This window comes from Saimiri boliviensis, chromosome X (assembly GCF_048565385.1).
Source record: "Saimiri boliviensis isolate mSaiBol1 chromosome X, mSaiBol1.pri, whole genome shotgun sequence".
NCBI lineage: Eukaryota > Metazoa > Chordata > Mammalia > Primates > Cebidae > Saimiri > Saimiri boliviensis.
In genome coordinates, this window is record NC_133470.1 from 87,764,161 (window position 1) to 87,783,158 (window position 18,998).

At 46.4% G+C, this 18,998-nt stretch overlaps 1 protein-coding gene across 7 annotated transcripts in view; it reads right to left on the reverse strand.

The window, feature by feature from the left end:
• Positions 1-18,998, reverse strand: part of MAMLD1 (mastermind like domain containing 1) — a 137,605-nt gene that overhangs the window by 42,545 nt on the left and 76,062 nt on the right. For 5 of the 7 annotated variants that reach the window (XM_074392008.1, XM_039464140.2, XM_074392010.1 and 2 more), the window contains one exon: positions 5,016-5,093. The exons of the other annotated variants lie outside the window; for them this stretch is intronic. In XM_074392008.1, coding sequence (XP_074248109.1) covers positions 5,016-5,093 — 78 coding nt within the window. The remainder of the gene's footprint in view (positions 1-5,015; positions 5,094-18,998) is intronic. 7 annotated transcript variants of the gene reach the window in all.

The window sequence follows — 18,998 nt, forward strand, 5'->3', positions numbered from 1 at the left end:
GTGAAATGGGGCACATTGTATGACACCTAGTCACTCCTCACTAACTGGTACCTGGTTATAAAGGGCAGGTCTGGAAGTATTCTGGGGGTCCAATCCCCTCCTTAAAGACAGGGAGGTGTCTAAGACCCAGAGAGGGGCGGGCCTTGCCCAGAGTTGCTCAGCCAGAGGGCAACAAGGCCCAGGTCAGATGCTGGGCCCTCCACCACCACTCAGCTGCCTCCAGACCCACTGCCTTTGCCATGCAGATGGCAGGACACTGCATCACTCTTGCAGAAGGGGCTTATCAACTTGAGCGAGAACACTTGCACACTTCTTTTACTTTTCTTTTGAGATGCATACAACCTGAACAAGGGCACTTCAAGGGACAGCTCTGTCACCAAACTCATCTGAGGCCTGAATACCATGGGTCAGGCAGGAATGGGTTGAAGAGGGGTATAGCAGGCACAATAAGAGGACTGAGGCCCATGCAGTCATCTGTGCCCACTTTCCCAGGAGACTGAGTGGGCACAGCACCCATAGTGCCCCTGAGCTGGCCCATGGAGCAGCTTACTATTTGGCCCACAGCAGGTGCTCAGTAAATGGCAGCTGAATGAATCAATGGACAAGGGAACGTAAATGGCCCACACAGAAGTTCAGCCATTTACTCAATCCATTGTGGAGCAACCTACAAACAAGCCATGGGTCCCAAACTGAAATTGTGTCTCTTCTACATTCTCCCAAAGAATCCAAAAAGATCAAATAGGTTAAAAATAGAAATGTATGAAATAGATCCATCAGGGATGATTGCGTGTGGGTTTGACATAAGGATCCCCTGCAGGGAGTCTGAACTGGCAACAGTCAGGCCCAATGTGCGGTTCATGATGTCTTGAACTGCAAGACAGTTGTAACAATGGCAAAACAATGCAGAACCAGGCAGGCCAAGGATGAGTGGGTGATGGGGAAAGGAGCGGAAGGCAAGGGCTGTGAGGGGCAATGGCTTGGCATCCCTGCCAGGTGAGCCTCTGTAATCTGCTGGCAGCTTCTGTGGGCTCCCAGAGCTTTCACTTAATTGTTCGTCTGCCATTAACCTGCTGGAAGTAAGGTGCAGGAATGGAGGAGGCAGGGCATGACCACCAGACACTAATGGTACCAGCAGGGGCCACTGGCAAAGGAAAGGAGGCTGCACCTCCGCTACATGAGAGCCTGTGTACACACACCTTTTCCAGCACCCATCAACTGCATCCCAAGAAAATGGTCCCTGATCAATTCCAATTCTAGTAAGCAACTGACCCCTCAGTAACAAAGCAGATCCCAGGAGACCCCCATTGCTGGAGCGGATGGTACTTTTGCTATGCCAAGCCTGTGGCTGGACACTCATTGAATGTTTCAGGAGGATGCCTAATAAAGGCAGCAGGCTCACCTGGCTGTTCTCAGGGGTGGGATTGTGGGTGCTGACTGAGTCTGCTGTTTTGGCAGAGTGGCAGGCTGCAAGCCTCTTCTGAGCTTTCATTTTTCAATAGACTTCAATGAGACTCTACTTTGTCAGAGGCCATGCAGCTCCATGTTTTGGATTTCATGGAACGAGCTTTCAACAGTGAGCCTGAAGTGCTCTGGCTGAGCAGCAAGAACACCAGCCAACCCTAAACAAGGCCGAGGAGAGGTGGCTGTGTTTACATGGAAGTGCTTAGTCTCGCTGTAATAGCATCTGCTTTCACCAGACATCAGTGAGGCGTGGAAATCTATTATCCAGTTAATTTTGCCCCCTAGATAAATGCTTGCTTTCGTGTCTCCTCTTTCGCAGTTACTGCAAGAAGTTGGCTGGGCTTTCCCCTGTGCCAGTGCCACACTCGTGCCTTCACTGGGTCACCTATGGCTGTGGCTGATGCCACTGAGGTTTTTCCTGCCCAGACTGGGTGTTTCTGACTAAATCCCACAGCCACCATTTTAGATAAAGGGCAGGAGATAGCTCACTGCTCCGGAATGACCTCCCCTCCCAGCATCCTGGGGTGGGGGGTGGCAGGTCCCCAACCTAGCTCCCAGCCCTTTCCAAATGAATCTTCCTGCTTCACCCATGTGCCTTTTTTTCAGTCTCTATGGTATTAGTACTAGCTGTCTCACAGCTACTACTTTCTTCAGCCCTCTCACTGTGACAATCAATAGACATTGGCAGGATTTCTAAAGAGCACATCTCAAGCTTCTCTTCTTACACAAAATATAATGGGATATGATTTGGTTTTAGACAATTAGCTAAGGGATAAGGACATTGGACCCCAGATGTCCCAACTCCCAGAGGCCCTGCCTTTGGTGGCGAGGAAAGGGGAAGGAGTGAGTGACAGTGCCCTGGCATCTTTTAGAAACAAATTCCTTTCTCTCTATACATAAATGCCTGCAGAGTCCCATTTCAGAATCCAGCGGACAAAGCCACCAATGTGATCCCCATGACCTTATAAGCATTAATTAAAATGCATTTCAGGGCATGTGATGGCCTCCCCACCCCCTAAATAATGAGAAACAAAGGTTTCCCTTCTGATGGAGACAAGTTCAGCTCTGAAGTCAACATTATTTCTGGTTCTGTCTGAACAATGACATATGGCAACTCTTCCTTTTCTGTATTTCTAGTCCAGAATGACAAAAAGGGGAAAAATTTCTTAGAGAAGGTAGAGATCATAAGAATACAGTCCATGTTCATAAAATGAGCTTAAGGAGAATAAAGAATATAACTTGAAACTCTTTGCAAGGAAGTCTGGCAGGCTGTTATAAATGCTTAATTTTAAAAACTGTAGCTGTAGGTTTAACATGGACACCAATAAAATGGCCAGCAAAGGGTATGCACTATTCCTATTGGGAAGAGGGTAGGAGGTCAAAAAGGTAGCCAGGAAAGATAAACTCAGGGGGGCTCATTTTCCTTCCAGAGGCCACTGGGCATGCAGGTCCTGGACAAAATTGGCACAAAGGTAAAACCACCTGTGGTTTTTTTAGTCTACTCTTTTTGCTTCACCATTTTGCTAGCTGGTTCTCCCAGTCTCTTCTCTTACACTCATACTCTATGAACAACTTTATTCAATATTGTTACATTTTCCCCAATGAATTTTGAAGCACCTGATGTTGGCCAACTCAATTAGATTTCAAGCCCTCTGAGGACAAGGATGATCCCTAGTAGACTATCTCAGAAGAAAGTAATGAAGATGCCATGAGGCGCAATGGAGGTAGCATAGAATAGAAAAGAAAATATTGTATCAGGAATGGGTTTGAAGAGACAGAGAGATGGGGTGGGGAGAAAGAGAGTGAGAACGAGGGAGAGAGAGTGAGAGAATGAATATGCCTGCATTTGCACATGGGATCAGAGGAATATCCATGTGTATAGTATCAATGCCTGTATTTGGGGATGTGTTATTTACATGTTTATCTTCAGCAGAATGTCCCAACAAACTGACCTTTCTGTGGAACAAACAGGATTTTGAGCATTTCCAGAATTGTAAGACATGAGGCTCTGGAGTATACCAGGGTGGTTGGGAATGGCAGGAAACCCTGAATGCTAATGCTGATTAGCTTCAAGAGGAGTCAGTTATGTCTCAGGAGCAAATCTCTGATACTGGGTGGTTTGGAGCAAGAACCTCGACCTACACGTCGGAGATTTATTGGCGCCCCTGATTCGCCCTGAGCCAGCACTTGATGCAGGCAGAGGCAGACTGGGGTGGAGGAAAGGGCCCAGGAATGTGCCTCAGAAGAACTTGCATTAAGTCCTAGCTCCTCCATTTGTTGTGTGGCTGTGGGCAAGCCGCTCCTCTCCCTGAGCCTCAATTTATTCTTCTGTAAAATGGGTACTTGGCCTACCACATGTGCCTCACAGCATCAGTGAAAGGTTCCATTGTACTCACTGAGGAGAGCACTTGGGGAGCAGTAATCACTACTGATGTAATTCTCAAGGCTCTGTGTCCTTGCTTTGGGCCTCTCTTGCTCTCTGACAAATAAGGATGCATTCACTAGGATTGGGGGATGGGGTGGAAGTAGGGAGAGGCAAGCCACCTAGTCCTGACAGCACTGACCTGACAGCCAGTGATGCTGTCTTGGTGGCTGAGCCTGGAAACTCCTGCCTCATGCTCCTTGCCACCACCTGCCACTCTGGGTCCTGCCACAGTTGTCAGCCTTCAGCTACCCTGACCTGAGGGCTGGGGCTTCAACAGGCTTCTACCAGAGCTATCTGAGCGGCAGCCTGGAGTGGCTGGAACAGCCCTGACAAAGGCAGAGATGAGCAGACCTGGGTGGGCAGTGTTCAAGGACTACTTCCTCCTTTTCTGCAGTGGAGACATACCAGTTGGAAGAACTGACAGCTCTAAGAATGACCCTCAACATACAGATGCATATGAATTTAATGAGCTCAGAATTTGTATTGTACCATCTCCTGAGAGGAATCAATGTATTCTGCCCTTGACCAAGCATTTGTTGAGAGCTGGCCTCCAATTCCTAGGCTGTCAGAACTCCTGGGCTCTTCAAGAAGGGCTGCTCCCACCCACTCATGTTAAGCCTGATGAGGCCTGTAGCCTGTTTCCCGGGAAGAAACCCTCACCAAGTCTTCTCCCAACACATTCCCATGTACTGTTATTAGTGGGATTGAGATGATTACTGTTGGAAGAGAAGTGTCTGACTGGATTTGTTGGGTTGACCTATAGAGGAAGTAGGTGCTGCTGAGGGAGCTGTAATAGAAGCTGAGGGTCAAAGGGGAGGGTCCTGTCCCAATCCAGATGACCCCATTTCTGCTGGACCCACATTCACAAACTTAATCTGCATTTTGCTTGAATTTGGCTAACAAGTCAAAAATCACACAGGAAAAGGGAAAAGTGTAGGCAGAATCCAGGTTTGAGGCCTCTAGGGCCACTGGGCAGAGGTCACTTAAGCCCAACCTTCTCACTTCTCGCTGGACTCTGCCTCTAAAGGACGTAGTGCTGTGACCTCTTGTAGGTCTCTTTCACACTTGGGGCCTCAGTTTCTCCACTTGTAAAGTAAATGGGTCCCAGCTTTGGTAAGCTTATGCTTACCTGATGCTTTCTTCCTGGGCTGCTCTTGTAGAGAAAAGATAAATTTCCTTCTTCATCCATCCACGAGGGCTTCTTTCCCTGGGGGTGAGAGCAGGCTGAGGAGAGAGCCACTTGCACACACTCTTAAAGAAAGTATCACACCTGCACCAGCTCAGTGCGAGGCACAGATCAGACGCTTACTTGAATCAAATTATGAGCCTCCCTAAATATCTCCATGACATTTTAATAGGGAATTACTTGGGCACAGGGTGGGGTGCACCTCTGGCCTTCCTCCGGGAATGAATTCCTCATGAAAATGACCTAGTAATAAAACTTTCCCCCTTTAAAAGATTGTTTTAATAAAAACTAAGTGGCTACAAAGAAACATTGCAGTGGACAAACAAGAAGAGCTGTACTATTTCAGTGACTCACAGACATGGATTTTAGGGGAAAAAGTGCTAGGCTTCTTCCAAGGGCCAGGCTGCCAGACTCCTGTTACTGAGTCGTTCCCTCTCCCAGCCCTGTCCTGCTGTCCACAGGAGACTAGCAATGTGAATCATGAGAGTAGCAGGTCTGCACTGTTGGATCAATACACTGTGCTTATTGACATATCCTATTAGAGAGTCCTACCAAGTCACCAGTCACCAGAAAGGCTGCCAGCTCTCCAACCACCTATCCTTAATGGGAACTATCCTTAATGGGGCCTTAACAAGCCTAAGAGAGGGTTGGTTTGGGTCCCAAGCCAATATTTGCTCTGTTATATGTCAGTCACAGGGGACCCAAACCAACTCTCTCTTAGGTGTCTCCTCAGTCACTGCAGGTATCCCAATTTCAAGTTTGGTTTTCTATGGTCAAAGTCCAGCATACATGAAATGAAGGGGTGGTGATGATCGAGTTAAAAGAGAACTCCAAACCAGTTTAATTCTTGGACACACATCCCGTTCACCATGGTGCTTCCAACTTTCAAGAGATGATGGGTTCCTATTTTCCAATAATGAAGCCCCCCACAGGAGTGCTGCCTCGCCACCAGGGAGTGCTTTGTAACTGAGACTGGCATCCCACTTTCTGTCCTCCAAGTGTGGGTCACCCCTGCCCCATCCATCAGGTCTGGCCTGCCCTAGGCTCTTAGGTATGACTGCACTGTGAAATCATGGCCACAGAGCTGGCATTTCCTATAGTGTAGTTCATCTAGTGCCCTACCTCATAGTTAGAAGAAATCTGTCTAAGCCAGGGAGGGTGGCTCCTAGTGCCAACTCCAAGAATAGGAAGCTTCCCTTTCTTGGGTGAAGGGGTAGATGGTAAGGTGGATGGTCCAGGCCAATGGGAGTAGGGAAACCACAGTAAGTACTGGACCACAACACAAAGATTCCATGTGTGGCATCCATCGAGTCCCTCTTCAATTGATTTGGCCTCCTCTGTCCCATGTAGGACTTCAGCGAGGGGCCTGGCTGAAGGCTATGAATTGTGTGGAGCGCCTCATTGCAGTTCCCAGCCATCTGATGCTTGGGAAGTGTCACCAGGATGCAGCCATGCCATGTGGCCAATGAACCGAGAAAACACTCCTTTTCTAGAATGCTTTAAAGAGGCAGCATAATTCAGAGGTGAGGAAGGAAAGACACCACCAGGGACCTGGGTAGTTCCTACAAAAGCCAGACTTTCTTTCACCTAGGGAGTAACAACACCAGTGGAAAACACTCTAGGCTGCCCTGGGCTATGCTTGACCCTGTCCTCAGCTTTCTACACCTCCACCTAGAGCCCATGTACAGAAGGAGCATCCAAAAAGGCTGCAACTGTAGACTTGCCTCCAGGGCCACCCAGGAGATTCAGGGCAGCCTCACTGGTGACTCCAGGCCCATTTGGTGGGTCATACCTTCACACCACAAGGCCCCAGATTTGGCTGATGAGGGCATATTGGACAGGGGGCACTTATGCTGTTCCCCATTGCCACCAGGCCTCTGGCTACCTGGACCTGGCCATCATCTTGGCTGAGCCTCCAGATGGGAGGTCCCTGAGGCAGTGGCGGGCTTCTTGCTAATGCTGATGGGATAAGAAATGGGATAGGTGGGGAGGGCCCTGAACTGGGCCCTGAAGAATCAAGTGGGTTTTTAGAGGAGTTACTGGTGCATTTCAGAGACAGAACACCTGGCACTGCTAAGCTGGGGCATTAGGGAGCCATTGCTAATCTGAGAGCTAGAAACAATCAAGTGCTGGGCCATCATTAGTCAGGGTAGTTTGAGCTGTGTGGAAATCATGTACTGTGTGGGGTAGCCACAGCTCTCCTTCCAGATAATCTCTAAGACTTCTGATTGGGACTGTGTGAATGCAGTAGTAATATCTCTTTTTGCTGCCAGGTCCTGCCAGTCCTACCTCCATGCCCCAGATGGCTCCCCTCATGATCTGATCCATGCCAGGCTTCCATAGTATGTTACTTCTGCACTAGCACTCCTTGGGACCTGTCTCTCCACTGTCTCTTAGACTTTAAAGGACTATACAACCCCATGGGGCTCTTCCCAAGAGAATTGATATGACTTGAGATAATTCCATTTCTGGAAGCAGTCACTCCATTTTCTGCCTCACTCTTTCAGTGCTTCACAGTGCAGGATGACCCAGGTGCCATCATGGTGAGGATCTTTGTTCAGGGGAGTGTGACTTTCACCAGGGTGGCCAAGATAAACCCAGTGGTTTTGTGGTTGGGAGTGGGAGTGCCTTCCCAAGAGCAGGACATGGAACTGGACACGGAAGCCTGTTTCTGGACTCCATGCCTGTTGGATTGGCCCCATCAGATGAGTGGCAACCTTGCCTGTAGGCACACTGCTCAGGGCACACAATCCCCTGACCAAAACTATTGGAATGACAAGGCACAAATGACTGTTGTGGTACTAAGCACTTTATATGCATTTACATAGTTATCTTTATAACTCTATGACACAGATATTACCATTATCATCCCCATCTTAGAAATGAAGACCAGAAATGTCTGCAGGTCACAGGTTTATCAGAGAATCATCTCCAAATTAGTGAGGGCTGGAACTTGAGTGTGAATGGTTAGAGAACAGAAGCAAAGATTAGAGTCTTACCTGCCTGCCTGCCTTCCTTCCTGCCTTCCTTCTTTTCTTCCTTCTTTCCTCCTTCCTTCCCTCCCTTCTTCCCATCTTTCTCTCATCTTCCCTTTCTCCTTTTCCTTTTGCTTTAGTAAGGGACACCTGATTTATAAGTAGACCTTAAGAATGACTTTGGAATACGCACTAGGTGACAGGCACAGTGCTAAATGCATTTTAGGATTTACTTTAATGCTCCCAGTGACTCAAGGAAGTCAGTACTAATATGATCACCCCCACCCTCATTGTACAGACCAGGGTGCCCAATTGAAGACAGGGAGTGTCACTTGCTTAAGGGCATGTGGCTGGCTAAAAAGCAATGAAATCAGGGAGTGAACTTGGCTTTGTCAGCCTCCAGAGCTCTGCCCTCAAGCAGAAACAGGGCTTGGAGGAAATGGGCAAAGGTGGCATTCAGATGATAGGGAAATAGTTAAAGGAGAGCTAGAACTAGAGAAAGAGAGAGACTACACCAACTTCCTCTACAAGCAGAGGAAATAATAAGAGCAACCAGTTACCAAGCCCCTGCTTCAGCCCTGTTAACTATATCACTTCCTTTCATCTTCAACATAACCTTATGAGGTTAGAAATTGGGGTACTGAGATAAAAAGGCCTTTGGTCCAGGGCCTCCTGGGGAACACACAGTGACTGGAAGGGGCAGTTAGGAGATACCCTTGCTGGACCCATGCAGCCTCCACGTCCTTTCCTGGCATGATAAAAAAAAAAAAAAAAAAAAAAAAAAAAAAAAAAAAAAACTGACCCATTTGGATTGCAGTGGCAAGGTCAGAAACTAAGGTGACAGTCCTCCCCATTGCCAGGACACCAACTAGAGTAGTTTAAATGGGGCAAAAAAAAAAATACTTGCTATGAGACTATTTAAGATCTGCTCCCACAGTAAATTTCAAATATATAATACAGTATTATTAAATATAGCCACAGTGCTGTACATTAGCCTGCCCAAATTTATGCATCCTATAACTGAGAATTTGTGCCTTTTATCTGACATCTCCCCATTTCACACCCCACACCCTGCAACTCTCAGCAACCAGCCTTCTACTGTTTCTATGATTTTAAAAAAGTTCTATGAGTTCAGAAACAAACGTAACTAGGAAGTTATGAATGGATGCATTGACTAACTTGATTGTGGTAATCATTTCACTATATACGTATATCAAATCACCACATTGTACACTTTAAATATTATACATTTTAAATTTGTCAATTATACCTCAGTCAAGCTGGGAAGAATAAAGAAAAAGAAAAGAAAAACAGTTGCTAGTTAATCAGAGCCTTCTTTTCTGTACTGAGGTGTGTGGGTCTCTAGTTTTGGGACTGAAGCTTATATAATCTGGGGCCCTCTTTATGAAACACAACATAAAGTTAAAACAAAATTAGGTACCAGGCCTCAGAAGGCTCAAAGGATGAGCTTTGGAGCTTAGGCCTGGGGTGACCTTACCCCTCTCTGTGCCCCAACAGTAGACTAAATAAAATGGCAACAAGCTTTAAGCCATGCAGAAAATTTCTCTCCTTGAGAAATCCAACTGCTTTGTAGATGGGAGAAGATTCCAGGGACACCCAATTAGTTCAGTACATTCTGGAGGGGCATCCTGTCTATGACCCCTTCCTGCTAGAACACACCAGAGTTGCTGCTATCACTGGCCACATTTAAAACAATTTCTGTCCAGAACATGCCTCTGTAGCTGGCCAGAAGGGTCACATGCTTACTGAATAAGCACATTTTAGCTCCTGAGTGCCAACTTTTAGCCAGCAGAGATATCGATCCCACTTTGTAGATTTAGAGTCAGGCTGGTGAGCTCTGATGGCGTAGCAGCTGAGACTTGGAAAGACCATGGGATGAGAAGTCAGTCCAAAAACTCTTCTCATGGCCTAGGTCCTCCCTTTTTAAATCGAGGTAAAATTGACATAGCATGAAATCAACTTTTTAAAAGTGTAAAATTCAGTAGCATTTACGACATTCACAACGTTGTGCAATTGGCACCACTACCTAGTTCCAGAACTTTTTCATCATTCCAAATGAAAACACCCCTCTTTCAGCTCCTGGCAACACATTCGTCTACCTTCTGTCTCTATGAATTTGCCTATTCTGAACATTTCATATAAATGGGATCATACAGTATGCGGTTTTTTGTGCCTGGCTTCTTTCACCCAGCATCCTGTTTTCTGGGCTCATCCATGTTGTGGCATTACCTCAGAACTCCATTCTTTTTGTGGCTAAATAATATTCCATTGTGTAGATGTGCCACACTTTGTCAGCCCATTCATCTGATGGACATTTGTGTTGTTTCTGTCTTTTGGCTATTGTGAATAGTGTTGCTATGAACATTTGCATACAAGTTTTTGTTGAACACTTGTTTTTGGTTCTTTTGGGTGTATACCAAGGAGTGGAATTGCTAGGTCATGGAGTAATTTTATGTTGAACTAACTTTTTGAGGTACTTCCACACTGTTTTTCACAGTCTGGGTCTTCTTGGAAACTTGCATTATTGGAGGTATGGCAGAGCAGCAGGGAGAGCTGGGACCCAAAGCTGATCTCCAGACTGGCAGAGAAACCTCTGCAGCTTCTTTAGAGAAGCACTTCTCTGTTCCTGCTGCTAGTCTGCACCACACTGTACCACAGCCTCTGCTAGTACTAGAGGCAGATTTAGGCAGCACTTTTCCTGTCTCCAGGCCAAATTATGGCACCAAGAGGCTGAGGGCCAAGGGAAAAAGCATGAACAAATGCAGTGACCAGGGGGTTGGCTTCTGTAGCTTCTCAAAGCCAACTGCTCTTTCCCATCTAAAACTGCAACATGGGCAGGGCTTGTTAAAGCCCTAATATCCTATGACAGGGTTTGGGGGGACCCAATGGTCACTGCCATTTGAGTTGGAGAGGATGTGGAAACTCTCTTTCTGGGTGGGAATGCTTCATCTAACATGAATTGCATTTGCCTTGGACAAGAAACTTCTGAAGGCTTTGTTTCCCACAAGCCTACTCTGCTGCATCCACCCTTCTGCATCCCAGGCCCTCCAGCCCAGCTCTATATCTGGAACCCTGAAAAAGTGAGCTCATCATATACTCCCCATTTATTCAGCCCTGCGGGAAATCCCTCTAGAGCTATCTCTGGGAAGAACATGGCCAGAAGCAGCAAAAGATGTGTCTGCACAGTGACTCAGCAGAGCCTGCCTATGCAAGGGGTGTGTACCTAGGAGGTTAGTTCTGCATTTTTATATGCATACAAGATGCAGCTTCTAGTAGCAAAAACATTTTAGGGCTGCGTGTGGGGTATATCATATTCACGGCATGACATAAGCACTCTCATAGTAGGCTAAAGGGATCCATATAGACTCTCAGAATGTTGTGCTTTTCTAGATGTTCAGATCCAAGTCTTGGTGTTATCAACTGCAGGCCTTTATAAAATCCCAGACTCTTTCAGTGAACAGTGTACTTTCTCATTCATCATCCTTTGATTCTAACAAAAATCCTAGGAGGTAGGCGGGGTTTTGCTTGGGGTCCCTGATTTACACATGGGTAAACTGAGGCAAAGGGGGTGCTGGTGGCTTACTAAAAGTCACATAGATAGTGGTAGAACAGAGCTTGGTACTCAGGACTCCAGAGTTCAGCCTAGGTAGCAGAAGCCCTAGAGCCCCAGGTGTGTATCGTGGATGTGTGGACACCTCAGCAGTAAGCCAGGACTTCCCCGAATGAATACAGAGGTAATTATGGGGTGCTAAAGGAAAAGTAGGTCATTTCAGTTCTTCACACTTAGAGTGAGGATAAAATAATTACTTTTAGTTTCAGTCATAACATTTTGATTTGCCTGTAGGGACTGCTGTACTTGCCCCAAGGTTTCCCAAACCATACATCACAGGATAGTGCAACATAACAGTGATCTCAGAGGATAAATCTCCTTTTGTAGTTTTAAGGATGCACATTAGGGTAGCTTGACTACTGAGAATTTGCTAATCCTCTTGGGCCCTTAATGAGCTCTCAAGTGCCAGGGTGCACTGACTGGACTGCTATACACTCCTTGCACATTATAGACATTGTAGGCAAATCGATAATCTGATTATACAAAAAAACAAAACCCATGAAAAACAAAAACCAAAACCTTCTGGACAACAAATTCTAATAGAAGAACTTAACAGTGTAGGATGATTAGGGGGCTTGAGGTAGGCCTCGAGCCCTCACAGTCTGTTTAAACCTTGTCTCTAATTGGTGGTTACCTTGGGCAAGTCATTTTTCCCTCTGCAAGCCTGTTTTCTTGCCAACGAAATGGAAAAAAGTGAAGCCTCCATAAATTTTTTGTAAGGATTAAAAACGAGCTTAAAAATGTTATTAGCATAGTGCCTGGCATAGTGTAGATACCAAATAAATATTATCTCTCTTTCTACTCTTGAAAATGCAAACACATTCTTGGTGGTCCCAAAATAGCCTGTAACATGGTTTACTAGGCAGCATTTGCTATTCAAGGCAGATCTCCCTTTAGTCATTGGCTGCACTCCTGAACAGCTGTGTGAAAGGCTAACTTTTGTAAACCAAATCATAATAAAATGCAGCAACAAAAATTTGTCACTGAAAGGAGATCCTCAGTATATCCTTTTATAAAGTGAAAGATCCCGCATCCAAACTTATCTTTTTAAAAAGTGTGCATTTGGAGATATAGCTCTTTCTTATGAATCCTAATTCAATTTTGGCCATAAACACATGTGGATGTTCCACAGCCTCCAAAGCACATAGCAACAAGAGTAGATTCTATATTGAAAATAATGACAACTTTAAAACATGTACTTATTTCACTATATGTGGACAGTGTCTATAATTGCATTATGAAATATGTCATATAACCATGTGCATGTGCATGAGAGAGAGAGAAGTGGTAGGGTGGTGGTGGTAGAGGGAATAGTGATAGTAATAATGGTAATGGTAGAGGTGATCGAGGTGTTAATGATGGAAGTAATGGTGATAGTGATGATGGTGGTGGACGTGGTGGTGGCAGTTGGGATGGTGGGATGGTGGTAACAATGGTGATGATGGTAATGGTGTTGATTTAAAGGGTGGTGGTGGTAGTGAAGGTGAGGGGAGTGGTGGTGGACGTGGTGGTGGATGTGGTGGTGGTGGAAGTGAGAGTGGTAGTGATGGTGTTGATGGGAGTGTTCGTGGTGCTGGTGGTGCTGGGATCAGGGCAAGTTCCCACAGTATATCTCATTCTTGTTGTACCACTCTCTCAACAGCACCACTGACTGGGGCAGAGGAAGAGGCTCACTTTGAACATGTTATTAATGGAAACCTCAGAACAGTCTGTCTCCTCATAGTCATTCAGAATTATCTTTTTCTTACCTGGAAAACTGAAACTGAATTACTGGGAAAAAACAGAGGAGATTTTTGTTTGTTAATATGCTGCCAATAAAGTAATTTTATGTCAAATTTAACTACAGGAAAGGGCAAGGCATTTCTAAGTTCCTTAGATGTCATGTGGCTAAAAAAACAAAAGGATAGACAACAGTTAGGTACTGTACACTTAGCTGTTTGAAGCCATATATTCAGAAAGCAGATGTTGGGTGTTGGTGTTTGAGGACTGACTTCCTGGAGGTATTTTATATAGGCCAAGTTCATTGTTCTAAACTCTAAGGGCTTGATGAGGGAGGAAAAGTCAAGAAAATGTTTACTTTTGCTGACAGCATCCACGGGCAGCCCTAATGCTAGACAACTTTAGGGCCTGAAGTTTATTCTAGGAAAAGAAACACCTACAGAGAGTGGCACTGGGCTCTCCTCCACTACAGGGATGACAGCATCTGATAGTACAGGGCAGGCAGGGCTGCCAAGGGGGCCCAGAACAGATACCTCAATGAGAATGAGGACAGGCCAGGGAGAGAAGTAGGGAACCGGAGAGAAGGAGCTGGAATTCTAGTGGGATAAACGATAATTAAAGAACAAGAACGAGATAAGACTGTGTGCAGTATTCTTTCAAAGACTGAAAAAGTACTGATGTGATAGAATGGCCGGTGGCTCCTCTGAGGAGGGGACATTGAACTGAAGGTCTAAATGTGAGAAGGAGCAGGCCAGGAGAAGGACTGGGGGGCAGAACACTCCAGGCAGGAGGGCAGCAAGTGGAAGGCCCTGGGGGAAGCTATTGGACTGTTCCAGTGATGGGTGGGCAGCCAGCGTGTGTGTCATACAATGCACCAGGAAAGTAGTTAGGAGCTTGCAGGCCATGGGAAGGGGGTTGGATTATATTTTGTTTGTAGGGAAGCCATTGGGGAGCTTAAGCAGAGGAACGATTGACTTCATCTCTGAAAAAGACCTCTCTGGATGCTGATGGGAGGAGAAATGGAAGGAAAAGGAACAGTTTTGGAGGGAAAAACTTTTGAGAAGGGTGAGTTGGGGCTAGCTTAGGCACAGGACGGGAGGCTAAACATGTGGCAGGCATGAGGACCTGTAATTCTACTTCAGATGGGTACCGTTTATTAGGGGAAACAATTGAACCAAATGCCCAGTAACATAGGGTAAGTGTTGGCAAACTTCTATGATGGTCTGGGAAGTAAATATCTTAGGCTTTGCGGGCCATGTGTTCTCTGTTGAAACTCTGTGTAGTGGACTATGTTAATGACTGGGCATGACTGTGCGCTAATAGAACTTTATTTACCAACACAGCCTGTGTGCTAGATTTAGCCTGCCAACTCCTGACCTAGAGCATGAACTGAGCATCTTCTCTAAAGGAAATAAGTTCCTTCCAAATTGCCCTCCTCACATTGCAGGGGGCCATGTAGGCCCACTGTTCGTAGGAGAGTGGGTGGGCAATCTTTCTAGAGCAGAAAAACTGAAAGGTTTCTGCCACAGTGCAAATAAGGTGACCATTTCTAAACCGTGCAAGTGATGCAGCAGTCCCAAATGTTTTCTCACCTGCACTAGTGACACTTCTCATTGTGTGCCTGTTTGCAGGTGCTCTGAAGCTTCCAGTGAGAGGAGAGAAACATCATCCTTTCCAGGATTCCCTTGGGCCTTGCTCTTACAGTCTTGTACATCGTTGAAGAATTTGCATTGTCTAGTAGATCAAAGCACACCCTCCACCCTCGGGCCCTCAGGGGTCTGTCTGATGATACAGTCTCACCTCTTCCCCTTCCATCCCCATCCTAGGTGCTATGGCCAATCTTGAGGCTGCCATGTTAGGCCTGTGCATTTCCCACCTCCACCATGTAACTCTCTGAAGGCCAGGTCGTTTCCTTTTCATCTTGGTGACCCCAAGGCCTCATGACAGGGCTCAGCTGGCATCTGCAGATGTGAATGAACCATTGGAGAAAATGGTACTCTGCAAATAATTCTGTTCTCTTCCCATTTCCAGCGTAAGACCTAGAGACAATGACTTTTTAGATGCATCCCTTCCACTCTGTATGACACTGGCCTTCTCTTGTGTCCAGCAATGTGGGTGGCCTAGATGGTTCCTAAGGGGCCTTCTGGCCAAGATGAACAGCAGCTGCATCTTATTGAGCAGTTACTTTATGCCATGTACTGAGCCACAGCTCCAAGGGCGTAGGAGCAAGGACTGTCAGGGTCAGGGCACTGGAGCGAGGCAGACAAAGAGGCCTGTGCTGAGCAAGAGAGAGGGAGGCAATGACAGCAGAGATGTGCCTGGGCCTTGGGTTTGGGTGCCCACCGGCCAGTGGCTCATGCTTGCTTTTCTAACTTTGGAATTTAGGGGCTGAAGATCTGGAGAGAAGGGAGGAAGGAGATGAGGAGAAGAAGAGAAAGGGAGGAACGGAGGGTAGGAAAAGGAAAAGCAAAAGGGGAGGAGGAAGATTTCCAACAAATGATTCTATATCAACTGCAGAAATCAAAATTTGTTGCCCAAATCTTAGAAGTTCATGTCCCTCCTCCCCAGAAGTCTGGAATGTGGCACTCCAAGGGTAGCTTATAACCCAAATATCTATTTATAAAAAGATAAACATTGGGCTCTCCAGCTGTGGGTTCTCAGTAAAAGCAAGAGGCCTCTGCCTATACAGGCCAGCCCAGAGTTTGAGGAGCCCCAGGCCCACACCCACAGGGCTGCCCCTTGGGTCTGCATACTCCCTAGAAATGTATACACTTCTGAGCCTCAACGCTGCCCTGGAGTCCAATGGCATCCCCCTCTTTCCTGGGGCAGTTTCATCTCCAGAAACCTGTGACCTTGGGCCTTATGTCAAGGAAACTATGGGAAAGAGCTAGGCAGGAATGCAGGTGAGGCCAGCATGGGCTCCTGAAAGTTCAGAAATAGGCAGTGTCATGCTCCCAAGTGCCTGCAGAAGTCAGCTGAAAAATGGAGCTCCCCTCACCTGCATCCTCCTTTCAAACAGACTGTGATTTGCAGGTCACTGGTTTACTGAGCCAGGCTACCCAGGCAGGACCCAAATGCGAAGCCCAGTGGTGTCCTGCAAGCTGAGCAGTGTTCAGTTTTGGAGAAAAAGGTCTGTGTGAAGGAAAGGCCTCTGCCTGGCCTCTTGCCCCAGTTGGGTGTCTGGAACAGGAAAGAACCCTTACTGTAGGAGAAGGAGGAGGGAGCAAAGGGAGTGAGCAGCTGCATGCTCCATGGGGAAGATCCCCAAAGTAGAAAGGCACATACACACTGCTGCCCTTGACCCAGAATGCTCACAGCTACATTACAGAGCCAGGTCTCCTCAGTGCAGTGGGGCTGCTGATAAGACTGTGGGATCCTCAGGGGTCAGGACACACATTTCCCATCACTCTTCTGATATCAAAAACCTCTGAGCTAATGCCAACCTCTGATCATTAAAAAAAAAAAAAAAAGTGCTCACAGCAGTGTGTAGTTTAGAACCATGCTCTGTGTTGTTGGGAACACGTGCACACCCATAACTTGTTCATCACCATCCCCAAAACCCTGACATAGGCAGAGAGCAGAGTTATTAACCCCACTCTACTGATGGGGTTTTTAAGCAGCCTGGCTTTCTGCCACGTTTGGCAGTGGACAACGCTGATTGGAAGGTTCAAGGGAGCCACTGGAATGAAGTAAATGTGCTTCTACTCTTTACCTGTTTATGGGTTGTCTGAGAACAGTGCCTGGCCTACAGAAAGCCACAGAGCTACCTGAGCTCCTAATCTGGGAATGGAAAGCATCAGGGTAGGAAAAGATTTGGAGGCAGGGCACCTGAGTTTGAGATCTGAATTTACAACTACCCGCTTGTGTGACATTGGGAAAGTCTCCATCCTTTCTGAGCATCAGTCTCCTCCCTGGGGAAGTGGAAATATCAATCTCTGTGACACAGGAGCAAATGAGCTAATGTGTACAAAGTACCTTGCACAAGAGAGACACTCAACCACTTGTCTCCAGGTTTCATCAAGAACTACAGAGTGAGATAGAGTTGTTCCCAGTGGAGGAAACCTGGAAATAATTTGCTCCTAGACTATAAACTCCTGGAGCTCAAGGTCTAGCACAGGGCTGGCCACAGAGAAGGGACCCTGGAAATGTGGCAGGAGGCCAGAGATAGACAGGCCCTTAGAGTTCACACCCACACCCTCTGACCTCAAGAAGAAATAAATCTGCTCAAAAGCTCACAAATAGCTTGTTCCAACCCTGGATCAAGTCTGAGGTCTCCTTCCTGAGTCCAGCACTTTTCTTTTGCAGCCCCCCAAACTTGATGGGCAGAAATCTTTAACCCAGTCACACACACATCAAGGGAGGAGGTGACTGGAGCTCCTCCTACTGGGTATGTCTAAGGTCACCAGTCTACAGAAAAGGGACTGATAGAATGGGGCCAGTATTTTTGTAGCCACCCAAATGTCCACATACCCTGTTACACTGAGGGCTCCTCTTTCCTCCTTCTTCAGTCCTACTTGCATTTAGAGATGAGAAAGATGTGGGCTGAGGGGCTGTTTTTTTTTTTTTTTTTTTTGTACCATAGGTGGAAAGCACACTGCACTTGGGGCCACCCAAATGAGGACCCTTGATGTAGGACCCCACCTTCTGGATAGCCTTCTGAAAGTCACTGGTCTTCTCAGACTTTATTCTCTTTATCCATAAAGAAGGAGAATAATAACAATCCCCCCACCCTGCTCAGCCACTGACTGATTGGGAAGCTCAGAAGAAATACTGGGCACGGCATCCCATTGTAATCGCTACAGGAAGTCACTTCTTAACATCAAATGGATGAACATAGAAGATGTGCAAAGAGCACTGTGTCCCCTTCCTCCTCCAACTGTAGATTTCATGCCCTTTGTATGAGGGGCATTTTGTCTAGGAGCTGCCTTATGAAGGGGATAGGTGCCTGCTCCGAGCTGGAGGAAACTGCCACTTACAGTGGGCCGTAGCCTGAGACAGGGATGGCATGTGACATGCACACTGAGTCTCAACTCCATTCAGGCTCTGCAACACTTGCAAATGGGAGTGCTAATGCCTTCTAGATTCTCACATTAGCAATCCTTTGACCTACCAATCTATGGAAAGAATCAAGATAGTAACTTCAAAGGTAAGGACCAAATGTTCTGCCCCTTGTTGAAACTCCATACACTAACTGCAGAGACTGGATGCCTTATTAATCTTGGGTACTTGCCCAAATGTTCAAAAGGTCAAACTTTTCTGTTTCCAGATTGCCAGAGTCATTAAACAGTTACACTATTAAATGAATGAACAGATGCTGAAAAAGTACTGCATTACTAAGATTTCTTATGATGATGGCCCCTGCCTGATATGTGTTCAGCATTTAGTGGTTTTCAATGGACATTAGAGTATAGTGATAATGACACTGGCCTGGGTTTGTCACTTCTTTTATCTGTGACTTCAGTCACATTGCTTAACTTCTCTGAGCCTCGGTTTCCTGGAGATATTAGTAGCTTCTTCTTCCCAAGGTTATCATGAGGATTATAGAAGATATTGTCCCACAAATGCTTAGCGAAGTGCCTAGCACCTAGTCAATGCTCAATT